The sequence below is a fragment of the Microcaecilia unicolor genome, chromosome 2, assembly GCF_901765095.1.
Source record: "Microcaecilia unicolor chromosome 2, aMicUni1.1, whole genome shotgun sequence".
In the NCBI taxonomy this organism is placed as follows: domain Eukaryota; kingdom Metazoa; phylum Chordata; class Amphibia; order Gymnophiona; family Siphonopidae; genus Microcaecilia; species Microcaecilia unicolor.
The window spans coordinates 351,080,101-351,102,349 of record NC_044032.1 but is presented as its reverse complement, the minus strand read 5'-3'; the positions used below and the strand labels follow the sequence as shown (position 1 = coordinate 351,102,349).

Here is a 22,249-nt window from a genome sequence, read left to right as displayed (position 1 = left end):
GATGGCCCCCAGACATCCCAATGGCTGTTTTTTGGGGGCATTTTTCTCTAGGATGTTTTATTTTCCAAAATGGTCCCAAAAGGAAAACGCACTGAGCATAAAACATCTAGGAAAAGACAATTTTTGAACCAAAAAAACATTTTGGTTCCAAAATGCCAATGTTCACCGCTCAATTTTTGGAAGTTTCTAGCAAAATGTCCAAAATCAGATTTAGACGTTTTATCAGAAATGCTCCTCTTAACTAACAAATCATCTTTTTTTTTCCTTTTATTTCAGTTATGCAAAAGGAGAGTTGGATCTGTCTTATATCACTTCTAGAATTGCTGGTATGCTATTTGGAATCACTTAGTTTATTATTTTCATATACCTGTATGAAGCAGCCATGTAACATGTGTAATGGTCTCTTTCAGTGATGTCATTCCCAGCAGAAGGGGTAGAATCTGCAATTAAGAATAATATAGAAGATGTGAGATTGTTTCTGGACTCCAAACATCCTGGGCACTATGCTGTTTATAATTTGTCCCCAAGAACATACAGACCTGCAAGATTTCATAACCGGGTTTGTAATTTCACTATTTACTGTATCACAGCAACACTTCCCAAACTTCCTGAGCAGTCACTACATAGGCGTATCATTATGGTGCGCTTTAACAGGGCCATAGCTGTTACTACAGCCACAGGCGTGGGGTTGTGGCTGGAAAAAGTTTGAGCTGCACTTTCTTGTAGGATCTTGATTTTTGAATGTTGCAGTATTAGTGAATATTGCAATTCTAAATTATCAATGTGTCTTCTTTAAGTAAAGTGCCTTGTAAAAGTGTTCACATCCTTATATATTTTGCATTCTGCTTTTTAATTCATTTTGAATTGTTTTTTTTTAAGCAGGTATTAGTTTTACTGATCATACACAGTAATAAATTATAGAACTGTTTAAAAAGTAGTTAAGAATAAGAAAGCCAAAATGTTTTCACAACTCTTGATCCAAAACTTGGTAGAAGTCCCTTTGCAGCAGTAACTGCCATGAATTATTTAGGATAAACTGTCTACCAACTTCACACAGTGGGATGGTGCAGTTTTTGGCCAATCTTGGCAGAATAAGCAAGCCATTTCAAATTAGTTGGGGATCATTGATGGGCTACAGTTTTGGTGTTGCCATAGATTATTGGATTTGGGCTTGAGCTTTGGGCAACTTGAGGACAGTCTCACTTGTCTTGTTCCTGAGACACTCCATTATTGCTTTTGCCTTGTGCTTAGGATCATTGTACTATCGAAAAGTGAAAGAAAAAGGCACTGATTCTGCAAAAACAAGCAAAATGAAAATGTTTTAAATCGTAAATTCAGGATAACTGCTTCAAAATTAGCTATCACTGTCAACCTACACGTAAAAATAAAAATATTTAAAAAAGGAATGGAGTGCTCAATCCAGCAACTCAGCAATCAGTGACAAAAACATAACCTCTTTTAGTTCATTATCTCCCGCTAATTCCATGTGATGGGTCCTGAATGGTGGTATATTAAATTTTCATAAATAAATATTCCCATCAAATTCAGAAAAGTGCACACTTGTCTCAAATAAGAATCCTCTTTGTCCAATATTCATTGTCATGTTAACTTCATTCTTTGCTGTTTTTTGCATTAGATTCAATAACCATCAGGTGTCTACAAAGCTCCAACTTGACTGGTGGTTTCTGTGCAAATTCTGGAGGGAACACACTTTTGCTGCCTAATCTTATTCAGCTCCCTGAGGTAGCTTGTGAGATTGAAACCACTGACGAGGTTGGAACTTCGTAAATATGTAATGGTGGTTGAATATGATGACTGATGCAGCAAAGAATGTGAAGTTAACATGATAATGAACATTGGGTGAAGAGGATTCTTATTTGATGTACGTATGCGCTCTCTGGATTGAATTATTGGACTTCTGTTTATATAGTATGAATAACATTTATGGGACTGTAAGGAATGAGTGGGTGATGACAGCTAAAAGGAAGTGAAATTCTTGTCATTAAGATGATCGAGTTGCTAGATTGAGCGTGGGGTTTTTTCTTCACATTATTATGACATAGGTTGATAATGGCTAATTTTGAAGGAATTTTGAATTAAAATAGAAATTAATTTCCACAAGTGTGTATTTTTAGATCATGTGATTTGTGGAATTTTATTACTTTTGTATTCTACCATTTTTTGAACTTGATTAAATAAAACCCAACTATCACGGAACACATAGCACCCACCTGGGGCTAACCCCGCGGCCACCTGGAGAGTCTATCCCCAGCATTGCTCAGGCCTGCCTACACCTGGGCATGTGCTCTATACTAGTCAACCGTGCACCCCCACGCAGCAGGTTCCACTTGCCTCTGGGCGACTCTCCCACCCACAGGTTATTCCCTGGTGATTCTAGGACACTGAGGCCATGCTCTCAGGGGTCCCGCAGTTCCTGGAAAGCACCTACAGACCCAACACACAAACAGGATTCTTAGTTAGTCCAAGACATCAGAGCCAATAGGTTTTATTATCACAGTTGAACAATGAACCATATAAAACAGGTGGAAAAGTACAGCAAACCAATAACAGGTAAAGCAAACAGGAATCAGTTTTAAAACTATCTACACTTGTTCACTACCTGGATAGTGCCTGGGTGTATAGGAAATATAGCTACTTACAGGTTGCAGAATATAACTGCTGACAGGGCCTCAGTGAAGAGATCTTTCTCTGTCCTCTCCCTATCTGAGACCGAGAGAAATCCAGTATTTCCAGGCTAGATTTGAGCTCCTAGGCCAATCAGAGCCCAGAACAACATTTTTTTTTTTAAGTAGCTAGCCACATCACTTCAGGTTACTTCCTCTCTGTGCTAAACTAAAGAAGGAACAGTCATTTTTTTTCTAACAGCTTTAAACATAAACATGCACCACCACCTGGCCAAACTAGAGAAAAACACCATGAAATAGTCTTACAATTCTCATTCTGCAAAAATTCACCATTTTGCCACATCAGCATACATGTTTTGGTTTACATAAACCAAAACAAACTGTGATGGAAAAAATTAAGAGAAACGTGTATATTATTACAAAAGCAATATAAAAAATTAACACCTAATTTCATATGTAAGTGACTTTTGTAGGCGTATCCTAGTGGTTAGTTAGCGGACTTCGATCCTGAGGAACTGGGTTCGATTCCCACTGCAGCTCCTTGTAACTCTGGGCAAGTTACTTAACCCTCCATTGCCCCAGGTACAAATAAGTACCTGTATATACTATGTAAAGCAGTTTGAATGTAGTTGCAAAAACCACAGAAAGGTGGTATATTGTCCCATTTCCCTTTCCCTTCTAGCTTCTCTTACCTTTGCAGATATTATTACCTTTCTTACTTTATTGTCGGTCTCTTGTAGTTTGATACGAACACTAACTGTTTCTTTTCCTTTTATTCAGCCTCTTAATTCTATTTACTTTCCTAACAAAAAGTTTTGTTGCATTTAGAAAATCTGCTCTCAGTTTTGCTTACTGCTCTTCTATTTCCCTTACTGCTCTTCTATTTCCCTTACATTTTCCTCACCAGCTAATATCTTATTGAGATACTCTTGTATCTTTAACAAAGTTCATGTGCCTTAAGTCAAGAATCCTCACCTTTGAATGAATCGTTTCAGCCTTTGCTTTATTACTGAACCACACCATCTGATCATTCACTGAATCGGAAATATTCTCCCCGTTTGTAAGTACCATATCTAGTACTGCCTTTGTCATGTTGGTTCAGTTATTTATTTTTTATTTTTGATACTTATATCCCACATTATCCCAAACAATCTCGAGTTCAAGGTGGCTTACAATGAGTAATTTAAGTCAAGCATATAAAGTAGTTCATAACTCATTATATTCAGTATAAGAAAGACAGAGTAGTATCAAAAATTAACAAGTAAAGGAAGAGATACAATGGAATGTATGTTTGACTGTTTTACTATTTTATAATTGGCCCTTGGATAACCTAGCAAACCCCAACTGAAAAGAGATTTTGAATTTCTTACCCTCCTGGAATTTCTTACACCCACACACCCCTGTCTCTCATTTAAAAGGTCATATTCTTGATCTTTTTGCTTATAGATTTTACCAACTCATTAGCCTTATCCATTGCTGATACTTCATGGGAACCAATTCTTTGGTCAAATCATTACAAATTAGTATGGCTGTACATTTAACTCGTTAATATGTTTAACCCAGGTTAAAAATTTTAATGCGCGCTAACCCACCTGTAAACATCCAACATTGCTCTACCTGCACTTCTCCTTTCTTCTCCGGCACGCTCCTTTCCTTTGCATCTCCTTCTCCCTGCTTCTCATGGCCACTGCACTCAAAGCACACTTGGTTACCCTGCTCCAAGCCTCTCTCTGAAACAGGAAGTTCTATCAGAGGAGGTGGAACTTCCTGTTACAGAGGCTTCGGCACCAGCGACACAGCAGTATGCTTTCACTGCAATAGCTGTGAGGAGCAGGGAGATGGCGTTGCAGAGGAGTGGGGGCTGCTGAATAGGAAAGAAGAGTTTGCACTGTCAGCAGAAAAAAGGAAGAAAGATACGGACTGCACCCGGGGTGGGGGGGAGTGGGCAGCAGTGGCAGCAGAAAGAGAAGAGCCAGAGATGTGGGGGAGGAGGGGGCAACGGCGGGCAGCAGAAAGAGAAGAGTGAGAGATTCAGGGAAGGAGCGGGAGAAAGGAGAAGAGCCAGAGATGTGAGGCGGAGGGGCAGCTGCAGAGGGAGAAAAAGAATAGAGCCAGAGATGCGGGGCAGGAGTGTACCATGGCAGGAGAAAGAGAAGAGCGAGAGATGCAGGGTAATGGGATGCTAGAGAGAGATGTGCCAGAGAAGTAAGAAGAAGTGCCAGGAGAAAATGAAGAGAGAGAGAAAGATGGGGACCGCAAGGGGGGGGACAGATGCTAGAAATAGGGGATGGAAGAATCAAAGAAAGGAGATGGTGCCCATAGAAGAGAGGGGAGAAAAAAGAGAAGGAAAAACATGGTAATCATGGATGGAGGGAAGGGAGGAGATAGTGCCAGGGGAGGGAAGGCAAGGGAGGAGATGGAATCAAAGTTATTGGTTGAATGTTTAGGATAAGTTAAATAAAATAAATAAACTATGGGGCTCATTTTCAAAGCACTTAGACTTACAAAGTTCCATAGGGAACTTTGCAAGTCTAAGTGCTTTGAAAATATGCCTCCATATCTACATTCTAAATTTATTTCAACTGTTTTACATTTGGATCACACAATCCCACGATTAAAATTTTTTTATCACGATTGCTCATGTGATTAAAGGTTTTAGTCGATGGCCAGCCCTACAAATTAATATTCACCTTAAATTGGCTAGAATCATTGAAAGACACTCACCCCAAAATCCACCATCCTTCTTTTAAGCCTAGAGGAAGTATTGAAATTGATGACTTCTGGTCGAAAGTAAAGATACTGAACTCATGCTCATGTCCATGTCTAATTCATTAACATTCATAAAAGATTGGGATGTATTAAGTCCAATACTAGACTCTGTGGCACCAGTAAAAAAATAAATCTAAATTAAAAAAAAAAAGAGCCAAACCATCTGGTTCAGTAAAGACATCTTATGCATCAAACGAAAATATAGGCAGCATAAAAGCAAAGGGCAATTATCCAAAACTGAAGAAAATAAATTACATTGGAAATCAGCTCCAAGACTCTACAAATATACAATTTAAAAAAAAAGACTACAATAAACTACTATGGAAATCTAATATCAGCTGATCCTTTCAGTACCAAATGTATTTTCAATATAGTCAACATTCTCTTAGATAGTACTACTACTTATCATTTCTATAGCGCTACTAGACGTATGCAGCGCTGTACACTTGAACATGAAGAGATAGTCCCTGCTCGACAGAGCTTACAATCTAATTGCCCAGGCTATTATTATCTTTAACGAATCTTCTCCATCTGCTACCCAATTAGCTACATATTTTGAGCAGAAAATCATAAAAATTAGAGATAACGTTATAATTTTTAAAGGAGACCACACTCTAAGCGAGCCATTATATTACTCATTTTACCTTTAAAACAGTTGTTGTTGAGTAATTCTAAGCATTTCTTTAAAAGGTATCTGAATGTGGTTGGTCAGCTCGACGTGCTCCAAATCTTCAGAATCTTTATAGCATTTGCAGAAATATGCATCAGTGGCTAAAGCAAGACCAGAAAAACATTTGTATTGTGCACTGCCTTGTAAGTAGAAATGATCTTGTATGTTACTTATAAGTTGCTATGTTAAATTTAAAAAACAAAATCATGTGTGGATCAAAAAACACATTCCAAAGAGTAGAGGATGACACATGATGTCACAGGTGAAAGGAGAACAGACTGTCTTTATTTAAAGCACCAACTTGACCCAAAATGGATCCGCATTTCAGCAGAAAACGCCTGCATCAGGAGTTTGAAACAGTTGCTCTGAATAACAAAGCTCTTGTATGCAGTGTTATGAAAGAAAGGTCTGCTATAGTGCAGGCAGATTGAGAACACAGAGAGGCATATTTTCAAAGCACTTAGCCTTCCAAAGTTCCATAGAAACCTATGGAACTTTGGAAGGCTAAGTGCTTTGAAAATATGCCTCAGAGTGTCATTTCACTGTGACGAAAGATCACACTGGGCTCCTTTTGCCTGACAACAACCTAGAGCTTTGTTATTCAGAGCAATTGTTTCACACCCCTGACGCAGGCAGTGTTTTCTGCTGAATCACTGACCTGTGTTGGGTCAAGTTTTGGTGCTTTGAATAGTCTTGTTCTCCTTACGTGTGAAGTTGTGTGTCATCCTCTGCTCTTTGGAACCTGTTCTGATCTTCGTAGAGGCATTCTCCTGTTCTTCTTTGTCACTGTTGGATCAAAAAACACACCAGGAGAATCTTGCTTTCTTTGTTTAGGCTATGTATGTCACAATGTGTAAATTTTTATACTGACAAAGGAAACAGACAACATATTCTTACTTATTCCCTGTCTTCTCATTAAACTTCTTCCTTCACCCCAGCTTACTCTATGGACAGTCATCAGATGGAGGCCATAGATGACAGATCTCTTCCAAGTCCTGTGTACAGCCTAATTCTGACTTCGAGAGAGCAATATGCTTGGTCATACAGATGCAGGGCTTGAAATTGAAAAACGTATATGTCACACAGTTTACAGCACCATTATAGAGCCATTGGGCTGTTCCATATGAAAAACTTCTAAGCATTATGAGCTAAATAAAATTTTCCTGATCATGTGCACCAGATGAGTCCAGGAACTTGTGGGTTTTGTGTCCATCTACCATCAGGTAGAGATAGAAGGTACAGAATTGTGCTGTGCCTTAATAGAACCCTGTGCAGCTCAGGCAATTCTCTATTCTTCTATCTCTAGCAGATGGTGAATTATCACTGTGCAGCTCTCCTTGTTTGGATTTGACTTTTAACTTCTGAACTGGTTGGTTGGTGGGGATAGTGCTGGGCAGACTTATACGGTCTGTGCCAGAGCCGGTGGTGGGAGGCGGGGCTGGTGGTTGGGAGGCGGGGATAGTGCTGGGCAGACTTATACGGTCTGTGCCCTGAAAAAGACAGGTACAAATCAAGGTAAGGTATACACAAAAAATGGCACATATGAGTTTATCTTGTTGGGCAGACTGGGTGGACCGTGCAGGTCTTTTTCTGCCGTCATCTACTATGTTACTATTTGACTAGTGTATCAGAAGTTAGGTAGTAGGACTTGCAAATTTCTGTGGAGAGGGCTACATCAGTCTGTGCCACAAATCTTTGTTGGTAATCAGGTGCAGCTAGGACTGGATCGGTATCTAATGCTATCTTTAATGCCTGGAAGGCTGCTTCACACTCTGACAACCAGGTAACTATTCGGGGTAGTCTCTTTTTAGTCAGATCATTTAGGGACCCCGCTGTTCCAAGGAAGGCCAGCACTTGCATTTTTAGTTTGGGGAGTGGGCCATGTTTGTATAGCTTCTAGTGTAGCTGGTTCATGCTTCAGCTGTCGACCTCCCACTCTGTGCCCTAAATATTGCAGTTCTGCCATCCCCATCTGACATTTGTTGGGTTTTATAGTCAGCTGTGCCTCCATGAACTAGTCTAGTACTCCACTTAAATGGATCAGGTGGTCATCCCAAGTCTTGACTACAGCAATGTCATCAAGATAAGACCTAGTATGCTCCTGGAGTCCATCTAACAGATGATTCACTAAGGACTGAAATGTATCAGAGGCATTTTTCATTCCAAAAGACATTACAGTAAACTCGAACAGACCAAATGAGGTAGTAAATGCTGATCACTCCTGAGCAGCAACTGTTAGGGGAAATCTGCCAGTACCCTCAGCTAAGGTCCATTGTAGTCAGGTACTGGGCCCCAGCTAAGTGATCTAGTAACTCGTCCATCTGGGGCATCGGTTAGGTGTCAGATGCACTACATTCATTGAGTCTCCTGTAATCCATGCAGAAGCGGGTTGTGCCATCTTTTTGAGAACAAGAGCTACTAAGGGACTATGAGACTTCTTTTTAACACCTAGGCTAGCATCTCGTCAGTCTCCTGCTTCATTTGCCTCTCCATCTCAATAGATAATTTGATAGCCACCTGTGTTTACATTGTGATTAACCAAATAGGTAGGTCCCGGTTTAGTGGAAAACACATCAGCATACTTTTGCAATACTGTTTCTAACAGCTATCTCTGGGTGGGGGTTAATTGCTCTCCCACTACAATTGTTGTGTAGATCCCTGTGATAAGGTCTCTGCTAGGAGGTCAGGTATGGGCTCACTATCCTGACACTGTTCTGGTAGGCTGTACACAGCTAGCACCATAGCTGTGTGATTTGCATATAGGCCCTTAACATGTTTACATGAAAGGTACGCTGCTTTCTGTCTTGAGAGTCTATAGATATAACATAGTTTGTATCATTCAAGCACCTTATGACCTTGTAAGGGCCTGCCCAATTAGCTTGAAGTTTATTCTGATGAACTGGGACTAAAACAAGTACCTGCTGGCCCTCATGAAGCTCACTATTTTGGGCCTTACAATCATACCAGGTCTTTTGTTTCGTCTGTGCTGTCTGCAAGTTATCTCTGACAAAGCCTACACGTTCTTGTCATCTCTGCTGCATATTAACTACATATTCAATTACAGGGGTGTCAGAGGTATCAACTCCCCCCCCCCCCCCCAATGTTCTCTTCTCTTATTATATCGTGGCCCTCTCCTGAGGTACTTCCCTGTATACAAACAGTAGGTAGGGCAAGTATTTCTCCCAGTCATGGTCTCCTGATTCTATGAAAGTCTTTAACATGTGCTTTCATGTCCCATTAAATCTCTCCACCAACCCATTAGTTTCAGGATGATGTGGTGTGGTACGCACAGATTTCACTCCACAGTGTGCCCTTAGATTTTGGGTCAGCTCAGACATAAACTGTGTCCCTTGGTCTGAGAGTATTTCTCATGGATATCCTACCTGGGAAAATAATTCTAGCAGGGCGGTGGCAATTTTCTCTGCTTCAATGGAGGATAAGGCTACCGTTTCAGGATATCTGGTAGCAATGTCCACCACTGTCAATATATATCTTTTCCAGCTAGAGGCCCCACTATATCCACAGCTATTGTCTCACTGGTAATGGGTAAAGGTTTCAGGAGAGCTCAAGGGTGACCTTGGGTCTTACCCACTCTTTGGCACACATCACAGGTTTGATAATAATCAGCTAGGGCTTGAGGTCCTCCTGGCCAATAGAAGTTCTGAGTCAGTGCAGTGCGTGTCACCCCTTGATGTCCTGCTAGTGGACTGTTGTGTGCAATCTGTAGAAGTTTTTCTCTGTATGTCCTGGGCACTATCACTATAAGCTACTTGCTTGCCAGGGCCTATTAGGATCAACACAATCAGTTTCTCTGTACATTAAGTCCCTTTTCCATAGGATACGATCTTTACAAGTCTCGCTGATTGATTGCCTAGCCCTCTGCCTCAGGGCTTCCATGTCAGGGTCAGAGCGCTGTGCTTCCTGAAAAGCATGTCTGTCATATCAGTAACCATATCTGGAAGGGTCTCTGCTGGTGACTGACAAATCAAGGTCATCAGTCTGATCATTAGGTGTGTCAAGTCAGGCTGTTCCATACTCACAGCCCCGGTCACCTCTGGAACTGGTGCTGCTGGAAGTATTAGAGCATCACCTCCTGTCGCTTGGTCAGCTGGTTCCACCTGAACTGACTGGCCCAGGATCTGGAACTGGAGAGGTGTTCTATGCTGCTTCTGCTTGTTGGGCCACCTGGGTCCGACTACGGGTCACCATGGTGGAAATGGTGACTCCATTATCAAGGGTAATGTTCATTGATCTCATGTCAGTTCCCACACAGCATTGGTAGCGGCATGTTTTTCATTATGCCTATTTCTCTGTATTCAGGCTTGGTAACCCAATCCAGGAATACTCAAGCAGTACGTACATTGGCTAACACTACCTCCACAGTGCGCCCGGGAAGAATTGCATCTTCCAGCACTAGCTCTGGTCATAATAAAGTCAGTGTCTACAAGCCAGCCACCTGGGTCCGATTCACAGTTACTGGGGTTCTGTAGTGTTGTAGAAACCCATCTGCTTTCTTGCATGATGAATGGCTAGTAACATTTTGTGCTGCAGCAACTGTGCGGGTCTCCTTCGTGGTACTGGAGCCACCCACGAAAGACACAAGCTTTGGTGCAGGAACTAGAATGCTCTTAAGTACAGGCTTGGGATTATCTGGGCAATCCACTTTGAAATGCCCTGTACACCCACACTGATAACAAAGATGCTCATGCCTAAAGACTTTAGGTTTTTGGGGAACACTGGAGGATTTGCTGACAGTCTCTGAGGTTGCAGGGATATTTGGCTTAGGGCCCTGGCTGCTCCATATATGGATGGCTTCTCTTTGCCAACCAGGGACGGTTAGTCATGAAGATGTCAGCCAACTCAGCCGCTTTCTCTGGAGTATGGGGCTGGTGATCTTGAACGAACACCTCTGGATGACAACGCTGAAGAAACTGCTCCAGGACCATCAGGTTTTGGCAGTCTTCCAGGGTTTTAACTTCAGCTCTACTGAGCCACTGCTGATGCTGGTACCTTAGATGAATCACAAACTCGCTGTGAGCATCATCCATCCCCTTTTGCAAAGTCCAGAACTTTAGTCTGTAGGTCTCGGGGGTAATGAGTTCAACAAAGCTTTACGCACCTCCTCAAACTGGGAGCATGTCTCATGGAGTCCTTGAAACACCTCAAGTGCTCTACCAGTGAGCTTTCCTCCCAGATTGTGCACCCAGTCTTTCTGAGGAATCTCATTTAGGCAAAAAAAAATTTCAAAGGCAGTTAGATATCCATCTATGTCACCTCTGATATAATCAAACTGCGAAAAGAAGGTGGACCTGATCCGGGTTTTAGATCCTGCCTGTGGCCTTCACGAAGGGGTTGAGCTGGAGCTTTGGATATGAGCCATTTCCATCTCTAACTTCCTTTTCTGAAGCTAGTATTCCCGCTCACGCTCCTCACGCTGCCGCTGGAATTCATTCTTTTCACACTGCCATTAATCTTCCTCTCATCGCAGCTGCTGTTGGTCTAGCCGCTGTTGCTCTGTCATGTAGATCTGCTAGATCTCAGTTCGCATGGCACCCAGCCCTGCCAACGCATGGGCCGTTGTCCACAAAGAGTCTGGTCTCCCCTCAGGAGAACTCTGCACAGGCTGGTCCTGCGTCTCCTCCTTGCTGAGGCCATCCGGTTGCTGTTATGTTAGGTCAGGTATCTCCAGTGTCTGGTTGCCATCAGCATACTGCTAATCTAACACTACCAATAAAAAACTGAACAGGAAAAAGACCCTGTTATTGCTGCAGTTGTTCACTGTGCTGTGTGTCTGGAGGTTACAGATTAAAAAAAAAAAAAAGACTCCGAATACTGTCTGCCCATCGATACAAATGAAGATTCCCAGAGTGCCCTTAAGGCCAGATTTGGCTTGTGGTGTGTCAAAAATTTCTGCAACCTGAAAATAAAATAAAAGCAAAAAAAAACTCTAAAACCTTGGAAGCCTGCTTCAGCTGCACCTTCAGGTTCCACTTTGTGCCCTTCCTAACTCTAATCTGTGTCCCTGCATGGAAGGAATGATAGATTACCTTTGGCAGTGTTTGGGATACTATTGCATTTCACGGACTGGAACAAGGAGAATGAGAGAGCCAGTTCAGATTACCACCTCAGAAAGGGATAGTGCCTCAATGAGGATGTTGGGTGGGAGATAAAAGCTTGTGACCCTTATTCTGTAAGGCTTGATCTCTGGATAGCTCTTTGATGGGCCATGAAAGATGTTAATCTATAGAAGACCTTATATTTCTGGGTGCAAATCATCAGGACTGTAAGCAGGTGCTGTTCTGAATTTGTGAATCTCTTTTGGACGGGTCAGGCCCTGAGGTGAGAAACAACGAGAGGTACAAAAGTAAGCTGAAGAGGGCGTATCATAGTGAGGGCCTGTAGAGGGAGTGTGTGATGTTATCACCTGTTTTCCTGACTATTTTATAAAGGAAGAGATTCTCTGTAGGCCCAGGTTCCAGAAGGAATTGGTGTGGGACAGTTGTAAAATTGCCATATTTCAGGATCTTGCGATCTGCACCTTACAGACCTATAAAGATTTGAAAGAGGTCACCAGATACCTGCAATCAGTGGGACTTGGATATGGATGGCTATTCCCATTTGGACTATTACCGACAGTTGGCAGTAAATTTAAGAAAGGGCAAACTACAGTGGAAGCTTGGAAAGTACTGGCGGAGCTGGGATGTTCAAATCTACAGGCTAGTGCAAGCCCTATGCAGCACAAGGAATCATGGTCTGGATGGCAGAAGGTGTCTGGAAAGCTATCAAAGGCCCGGACTCCACAATCCATCACATGATCTTTTGTTTGTGGAATTGGGGTGATATCAGCTTAACTAATGATGTTGAGATTGCTGAGGGTTTTAACTTGGGGGGGTGTCTGTTGCTTGCTTTGATATTTTTCACGTTTTTGGTGTTTTTCTTATGCTATTAAGAACAGTATTATTTTTGCAGTTCAAGGGAGGAGTATGGAGAGCTTGGTCTGGGCCCCCCCCCCCCCCCCCCCCCCCCATTTTCTTTAATTTTTTAGGAGGGGAGTGTATCTCTTTAAAAGGGGATAAGCATTTGTGGGGGGGTCACATTTTCTTTTTGGTATAGCACCCCTCTAATGAGTACTTTCCTCCTAAGCAAGAGGTGGGGTTTCAGGAGAGTTCCCAGCGGGATGGATGCAGGGAGAGGGGAAATGGGTAGAAGGAGGGAGAAGGGGAGAGGAGGGGTGGGACTGAGTAGGGGTATAGAAAATAAGGGTGGTGGAAGGGGTCATAACATCAAGATTGGCGAAAACACACTTAAATCGATCAAAGGTTTCCTAACCACTAGAACATATCAAGCTGAAACATATCATCACCGTGGAAAGCAGATTGCAGAGTACCTCAAGGATCACCATTATCACCGATCCTTTTCAACCTTATGATGACCCCACTAGTCAAGTCCTTATCCAGCCAAGGCCTTAACCCATTCATCTATGCGGACGACGTCACAATATACATCCCTTACAAACATGATCTGGCAGAAATCACCAGTGAAATGAAGCTCAGCTTGAACATCATGGACTCATGGGCAAATGCATTCCAACTAAAACTCAACACAGAAAAAACACACTGTCTCATCATCTCATCCCAATACAATACATATAAACCCACAATCATAAACACCCCAGGTTACATCCTTCCTATCTCAGACAGCTTAAAATTCTCGGTGTTACAATCAACCGGAACCTCTCATTAGAGAACCAAGCGAAATCTACAATAAAGAAAATGTTTCACTCAATGTGGAAACTTAAACGCGTTGAAACCATTCTTCCCAAGGGAAATATTTTGCAACTTGATACAATCAATGGTACTAAGCCATGCAGACTACTGCAATGGAATCTTTGTGGGATGCAAAGAACAAATCACAAAGAAACTTTAGACCGCTCAAAACACAGCAGCCAGGCTTATATTTGGAAAAACGCGGTTCAAAAGCGCCAAACCCCTCAGAGAAAAACTGCACTGGCTCCAAATCAAAGAACATATTGCTTTCAAAATCTGCACCCTGGTTCATAAAATCATTTACGGCGAAGCCCCGGGATACATGACAGACCTCATAGACCTGCCAACCAGAAATACAAAAGGATCAGCACATACTGTACATACCTCAATCTCCACTACCCAAGCTGTAAAGGTTTCAAATACAAATCAACTTATGCATCCAGCTTTTCCTATTTAAGCGTGCAACTAAGGAACGCACTGCCAAAAGTCGTAAAAACAATATATGACCACCTCAATTTCTGGAAATCACTAAAAACAAACCTGTTCAAAAAGGCATACCCCACTGACCCAACATAAATGCCTGACTACCTGCAATACAACGAAACCAAAACTCGTAATGGACATAACTAAACTCTTCCTCTCTAAGATCCCCTAATGTGTCTGTCACACATGAACCTTATTCTACCACAATATCACCTTGTATTTGTTCATACCAGAATTGGCGAACACCGATACGGTACTATGTAAGCCACATTGAGCCTGCAAATAGGTGGGAAAATGTGGGATACAAATGTAACAAATAAAGATTGGCTCTTGGAATGTCAGTGGGCTTATTGATGTGGGCAAGAGGTGTATTGTTTATCGGGAGTTAAGTAGATTATAATGGGATATTATATTATTGCAGGAAACACGCTTGCGACCATGTGATCAGCAGTTGTTGTATCATAAGCATTATGTGACTGTATGTACACATTATGGGGTCCTTTTGTGAAACTGTGGCAAAAGGGGGCTTGTGCTGGCATTGGCACTTGTTTTTGATACACGCCGAGGCCCCCTTTTACCGCAGCAGGTAAAAGGCAGGGCTTCCTTTCTTTAAAGAAATGACCATGTGGCAAGTGAAGCACTTGAGGTGGCAGTATGGGCTACTGCGCTAACCCAGCGGTAACCTGGCAGTACGCTGCACTGCCCGATTACTACCGGGTACACACCGGCGCTACAAAAATAAAAATGATTTTGTAGCACCAGAAATGGCGCATGCTGTGGGTGGGAACTACCACTGGACTGCTGAGGTAGCCTAGTGGTACTATTGTTTAAGCAAGTGGTAAGCCCATGCTGGACTTACCACCGCTTTGTAAAAGGACCCTTGTACGAGGGATGGAGGGGGTAAGGTAGGAGGGTTGGTGGTATTAATTCATAAGAGGTGTTCTTTTCTACCACATGATGTTTTCAAGGATGATTTTAGGAGACTGCTTGCCAGTAAGCAGTCTTCTGTATAGGATAGATGTGACCTTGGTAAATATATATGCACCAAACCAAAGGGCGGGGAATGTTTTTGGTTTCTGTACAGGGGCAATTTAGTAGGGGAGGATTTTAATACTGTTCTGGATGTGAAATTGGACCATTCAAAGGTGTGTGTGTGGGGGGGGGGGGTTATTGTGCATCTCATAGAAGGGCCATGTCATCTTTAATGCGGACATTGGAAATAGTGGACATTTGGTGGCTACACCATCCTATTCAAAGAAATTATAGTTTTTCCCCATCCTAGGGACACTTATACATAATAGATTTACTATGGGGACATAGAAATTACTGGGTTCACTTCCAGGATGCCCATATTGATGATATTTGTATCTCAGATCATGCACCTGTTCGGATTGAGCCAGGCAATTGGGGGGGGGGGGAGGGTCTAGGGCCCCAGGATTTTGGAGACTTAATGAAAATCTGCTAGGAGAGAGACAGATATGTGAAGAAATTAAAGGGATCATCAATGACTATTTCTTGGAAAATGATACTGATACAGTGAATGATAGTCATCTATGGGATGCCCTAAAGGCAGTGGTGAGAGGTCATCTAGTAAAGTGGGAGTCGCATAAGAAAAATGGTAGGGATAGATATTTGTTATAGCTTCAAGAACAATTTAGTTCTCTGGAAAGTCAGCATAAAGAAAAACCTGATCTCATCCCTTTATGGGAACTAACTAGGGTGAGGATTGAGTTGGGCAGATTTCAGATTGAATTAAACAGATTTAATGTGGAGACAGTTACAGCAACGTTTTTTTTTGAGCACGGCAATGTCTGAACCATATTAGCCGGGCGCTTGCGAGAGAGGCAAATTTGCCACTTTATACAAAAGGGAAAGGGACAGGGTGATGCCCTTCATTATGTGGATAAAGAGATTAGGAAGGGATTTTAAAGATTTTATACCAGATTGTATAGCAGTGAAGGGGGAGGGATACTGTGGAGGAAATACAGCAATATCTTGAGTCGCATTCACTTACCTCCACTCTCACCTGCAGAGCAGGAACATCTTGATTCTCTAATAACTATTCTTGAAATGGGTTGGGCAGTGAGGCAACTGAAAAGTGGAAAGGCCCCAGGATTAGACAGGTTCACCTCCAAATTTTACAAACTTTTTCTGGGGGAAATTGGAGCGCTGCTATGTAGAATGGGTAATGGTCTGCTGGAAATCAATCTGTTGCCCCCTAGTATTAATGAAGTGGGTATAAGCATTCCTTCTGAAGCCTGGAAAGGATCCTTCTGCCTGTTGGTCATATAGACCAATTTAACTTTTGAACATAGCTGTTGAATTGATTGCAAAAATATTGGCACAGTGCTGGCTGGAGTGTTGCCTGGTTTAATCCATCCTGACTAATCAGGTTTGTCCCTGAATGCCAGATGACAGATATTAGATGACAGCAGTCCTGGTCATATTTAACTTTATCTGTGGATGCAGAAAAGGCCTTTGACTGGGTCAGTTGGCCCTTCTTTTGACGTGTCTTGTCAAAGGTGGGGCTCAGAGAGCATTTCTCTTGGTGGATTCATAAGTTTTATGAAGCACTCAGGACCAGAATTAAAGTTAATGGAGGATATACGGAGGCTTTCTCCATCCAACAAGGCACACGACAGGGGTGTCTCTTGTCTCCTGCTCTTTGCCCTCTCTATAGAGCCTCTGGCATAGGCCATTAGGGATAATAGGGATGTAAGGGGGTTTCGTGCAGGGAGACATCACCATAAAATAACATTTTTTGCTGATGATGTACTTTTTTATGTGGACTGCACCGCGCCTGATGCTGCCTGTTGTGTGAAAGCTCTGGGAGTATGGGTATGTAGCTGGATTTAAAGTAAATTTGATAAATCTGAGTAAGGTATAACAACTGAAAGGACGGATGAAGAGTTGTGGCAGCAAAACTACCCTTTTAAATGGGGTGGGGGGGAGATATGGTATCTAGGAGTGCAATTCACTAGGGATTGATCCCTTCTGTACCCGAAGAATTATGGGAAAGATCCTACAGCAGATCCGGGTAGATTTGGGGAAATGGAAGGGTTTATGGTGGGGACGCATAGCAGTTATTAAAATGAACATGTTGCCCAGATTACTTTTCTATTTCAAACTTTACCTTTAGAGCTTTCTAAATTGGTAATTCTCAAACTGCAACAGGATATTAATACTTTTATTTGGGGTGGGAAGCTGCCATGGCTCGCTGAGCAGCTTTTGTGGCAGAGTTTGGGGGAGGGCTGTCCCTAATTTGGTTATGTATTATTGAGCGTCACAGTTACAACAGCTGTATGAGTGGGAGGTCAATCTGAAAAAGCCAGGGGTATTATTGGAGCAGGATCACTTTCTTGACTTGCCTTTGAAACACCTACTGTGAATTACACGGGAAGGAGGGTAAGTGGAGCTCAGATTATCGATCATGTTGTGCATTTGGTTTAAGGTACAAACTTATTTTGGGGGCGTTAACAGGATATTATCTTCAGCCCCTGTCTATTATGAAGCCTTCTTTGTGGCAGGCAGAGAAAGGGGTGTTTTGGAATTGGGGGGATTAGTGTGGTTTCGGCAAGTTTTGGGAAATGTATTCTTTCAACGATTTAAAAGAGGTGTGGTAGCTGTGTTAGTCCACTTTTAAAGGTAATCAACAGAAATAAAACAAAATAAAACATGGAAAAGAAAATAAGATGATACCTTTTTTATTGGACATAACTTAATACATTTCTGATTAGCTTTCAAGGTTGCCCTTCTTCGTCAGATCGGAAATAAGCAAATGTTGGTAGATGAGTGGAAGAGACATTTCTGAATACATACCAGACCAAACCCCTAAAATACTACCGGTGCATTGATGACATTTTTATGATTTGGACTGAGGGGGAAGAAACTCTGAAACAATTTTACAATTCCTTCAATACATACCATCCTACAATCAGATTCAAAATTGACTACTCCCCAGAAAAAGTCAATTTTTTGGACACCACAGTCTCAATCAGCGATGGCTATATACAAACATCCATATATTTATTTATTTGTTACATTTGTATCCCACATTTTCCCCACATATTGTAGGCTCAATGTGGCTTACATGGTACTGGAGAGGCGTTTGCCGGCTCCGGTGAGAACAAATACAAAGTGATGTTGTGGTAGGATTAAGATCATGTGGCACAGCCACAAGAAACCCACAGACAAATGCAGCTACCTCCACAACTCCAGCTTCCATCCTTCACATACAAAAAGATCCATTATTTACAGCCAAGCCACAAGATACCACCATATCTCCTCTGACCCAGGGGACAGAGACAGACACCTTGAAATCCTGATTGCATCCTTCAAACAGAAAGGCTACAACCCCAAAATAATTTCCAAGAATACTGCCTCCTCCCTCAAAACGCCCAGGGAAAATCTGCTACAGTACAAAGAAAAAAAAGCCACAAACAGAATCCCCCTTATAGTGACATACAACCCAGAGCTGGAAAATTTAAGAAAAATCATAAAAGATCTGCAGCCTCTACTCCAGGAGGATGAATTACTGAAAGAGATATTCCCATCCCCACCCGTGCTGGCCTTCAGCCAGCCACCCAACTTAAAACACAAGCTAATTTAGAAGTAAGCACCCAACACAGACCAAAAAGAAAAGAATGGCACACATCCTTGCAATATATCCAGCTGCAAACTATGCCAAAACATTTCACAGGACCCCACAGACATTCACAAAGGAAAAATATTCAACATTAAGGAATCTTTCACGTGCTCATCTTCCAATGTGGTATATATTATTCAGTTTAAAAAATGCAACGAAGGCTGCTACATTGGAGAAACAAGTCAGATGCTAAAGAAGAGATTTAATTTACATAGACACCATATGAAAAATGCTAGTACTAATAAAGATGTCACGCCTGTGAGGCAGCACTTTACAAACCCAGAACACTGTACCAATGATTTCATGGTAAGAATCCTGAAAGTGAACTTTAAAACAATACAGGAACGTAAGATCTTTGAAGTCAAAATGATTAAATATCTTGACACCCACCAGACAGGACTTAACAAAGATCTGGGTTTTCTAGCCCATTATAAACCATAAAATTGTACTGCTTTGTCACCCTCCTGTTTCCATGCATATCTCCCTGTCCCTCATCCACCCGACTCTTCCTGTCTCTCGCCTATCCACCCCCATCCTGTTAGACTGCTTTGATGTTTCACTTATATATACCGTCACCTACCAACATTTGCTTATTTTTGATCTGATAAAGAAGGGCAACCTTCGAAAGCTAATCAAGAAATGTATTATGTCCAATAAAAAAGGTATCATCTTATTTTCCATGTTTTATTTTGTTTCTATTGATTAATGATTTAAAAGAAATGCATCATTTATCTCCTAGAGATTTCTTTTTGTATCTTCAGGTTAAACATTTTATAGTTTCTCAAAATTGGTTAAAGGAATATCCAGAAGATAGGGAACATGTGAAAATTTGTGGACCACATTAGGGAAATTGAAGGGTCCAATTTCTATTCTTTACAGATTTTTAAATGGGGAAGTAGTTTCAAAAATATAGGTTTATGTTACAATAGGAAATGGATTTGGGAGAAGAATTGGATAAGTGTTTGCAAAATGGATGTTTTGTGAGGATAATAAAGCTTCTGTTTGTGTACTAGTCAAAGAAAATGCATATAAGGTAGCCACTCTAGTGTTACAGAATTATTTTGGAGGTGTCCGGGAACATTTTTTCAGATATGATGGGTATATGATATTATATAAGGATAATTGAAAACAATCACACAATTGATGGGGCACGTTTTGGGCCCTTTTTTTTTTTTTTTTTGCAAACCGAATTTTTGTTTGTTGGGTCTGGGCAATCAGCGGGGACATAAATGGCAAACATGAGTAAAGAGGATGTGCCTGGCAGCAGCTAAATGGAAGCTGACTTGTAGTCCCTTAATATATGATTGGTCACTGTGGTTGCAAGATGGAACAATTAACAGATCGCCATCATAGACATTTTGATCCTGCCAGGGAAGAATGGACAAAGTTAGCTGATAAGTTATCTCATGTGTAAGAGTTCATGTGGTGGTGTTTGTTTGTTTGTTTGTTTGTTTGTTTGTTTGTTTTGGAGGGGGTTCGTCTACTTTTCAACAATCTTTCTTTAACACCCACTGAAGAGCCACTGTTGGGCATTTGATGTGGAGTTTATTTTCATGGTTTGGGGGGAGGATCCAATTTAAGGAGATGGAGAGGTTTTCTGTATGGGAGTGGTTTCTAGGAAGTTATGTGGATTGGTTGATATGGTGTGTTATTTGTGATTTCTGTATTTGGTACTAAAACCAGAAAACTGTTTCAAAATAAAAATTGAAAGTCTTAAAAAAAAAAAAAAGTTTAGAGACCTTGAACACTATGGGCCAGTCATTCTAATTATTCTCGGTGATTGTTTCCAAATAAGGTAATCCTCCTTTGATTTTTGTGGAAATAATGCACCTAGAGCTAGCTAATGATGGGGTCTAGGTCTACTTATTGATGCCGGTGACAGGAGGGCATCTTGCTGGCTTCCTCGACTGGAACTGGATGACCTCAGACCAGTGGGTACTGGAAATAGAGAAGGTTACAATTTCGAATCTTCCTTCCTTTTGAATCGCACCCTATCCTTCAGAATTTTTTTTCTGGTACCTGCTAGATGTCAAAAGACCTCTCGTGTTATTTAGAAGTCACCAATGATTTTTGTAGGTCAGATTATCTTCACTGATAAGTCTAAGAACGGCAAGGAATCATGTAAAGCTACTGTTGATTACTTTAGCATATATTTTGGTGGGTAGACAATTGTCTACAACTGTGAGAGTACAACCCATCAAAGGGGTAGCTTTTTCTTGACTGGACTGTACTGCATTGTCTCATATATCTGTAAAGCAGCAACATGATCCTCTCTACATTCTTTAACAATGCACTATTTGCTTGAATGTGACAGCTTGGCAGGAAGCCACCTTTGGAGCTCTCAGAGCAGGGGCAACTGATTCCTTCCCATCCTGAGGACTGCTCTTTTATATCCCGCAAATTCCTTGAATCATTTGGTGTGCATGACATAGAAGAAAAATTAGGTCTTATCTGCTAATTTTCTTTCCTTTAGTCGCACCAGATGAGTCCAGCTACCTGCCCTTATTTGTTTCTCCATATCGTTAAAGCTGAATTTTTCATTTTCTAACTTCATGTTTCTCTTGTTGAATAAATGTTTTCGCATTATGTCGGAATTAGTTCAGCAAACTTTTTTCTTCTGCTTTAATATTGAATTGTCTAAAGTGCACAGGGTTCTATTAAGGTACAGCACAATTCTCTACTCTGTCTCCACTTGCTGGTAGATGGATGCAAAACCCACAATTTCTTGAACTCATCTGGTACAGCTAAAGGAGAGGAAATTATTAGGTAAGATCTAATTTTTCCTTTGCTGTGAACTAAGGATCTCAGCATGAGTTTAAAATGGCCTAATCTTGAAGTTATTTTTCACTAGATAAAATACAGTAAACTTTTTTTTCAATTTTCCTCAAAATAAACTAACCCAGAAACTAGTGCTCAGATTTTTATTGCAGTTCAGAAAAAGTACACTGTTCAAACCTTAGATCAAAGAGGATTCTAAAAGTAATTTTGCCCAGCTCTGCTAATGATTCTAGTTCACATATTTCTGACAGGTATAATGATGTCTGTCTTAATCATAGCTCTTTATAGCAAGCTAAAGTTTTATCTCCTGAATACTTTCTAATTGAATTTGCCATAGCATAAATTGTAATAACTTCTTTATATTACAAGTACATTTTTTTTAGGGGGGGGGGGATCTGTAGCCATTTTGCTCAAAAGAAAATATGCTGTGTTGTGTTCTGAACTAATGCAATTTTTAGTTAACTCTAAGCAGCAACTTTTTTTTTTGCTTTAA

General features: G+C 41.3%; 1 protein-coding gene across 1 annotated transcript in view; it reads left to right on the top strand.

The window, feature by feature from the left end:
- The window catches only part of GAK (cyclin G associated kinase), a 398,389-nt gene that overhangs the window by 198,163 nt on the left and 177,977 nt on the right, over positions 1-22,249 (top strand). Inside the window, exons 12-14 of the mRNA XM_030194468.1 lie at positions 277-326; positions 411-559; positions 6,105-6,227. Of these exons, the coding sequence (XP_030050328.1) occupies positions 277-326; positions 411-559; positions 6,105-6,227 (322 nt within the window). The remainder of the gene's footprint in view (positions 1-276; positions 327-410; positions 560-6,104; positions 6,228-22,249) is intronic.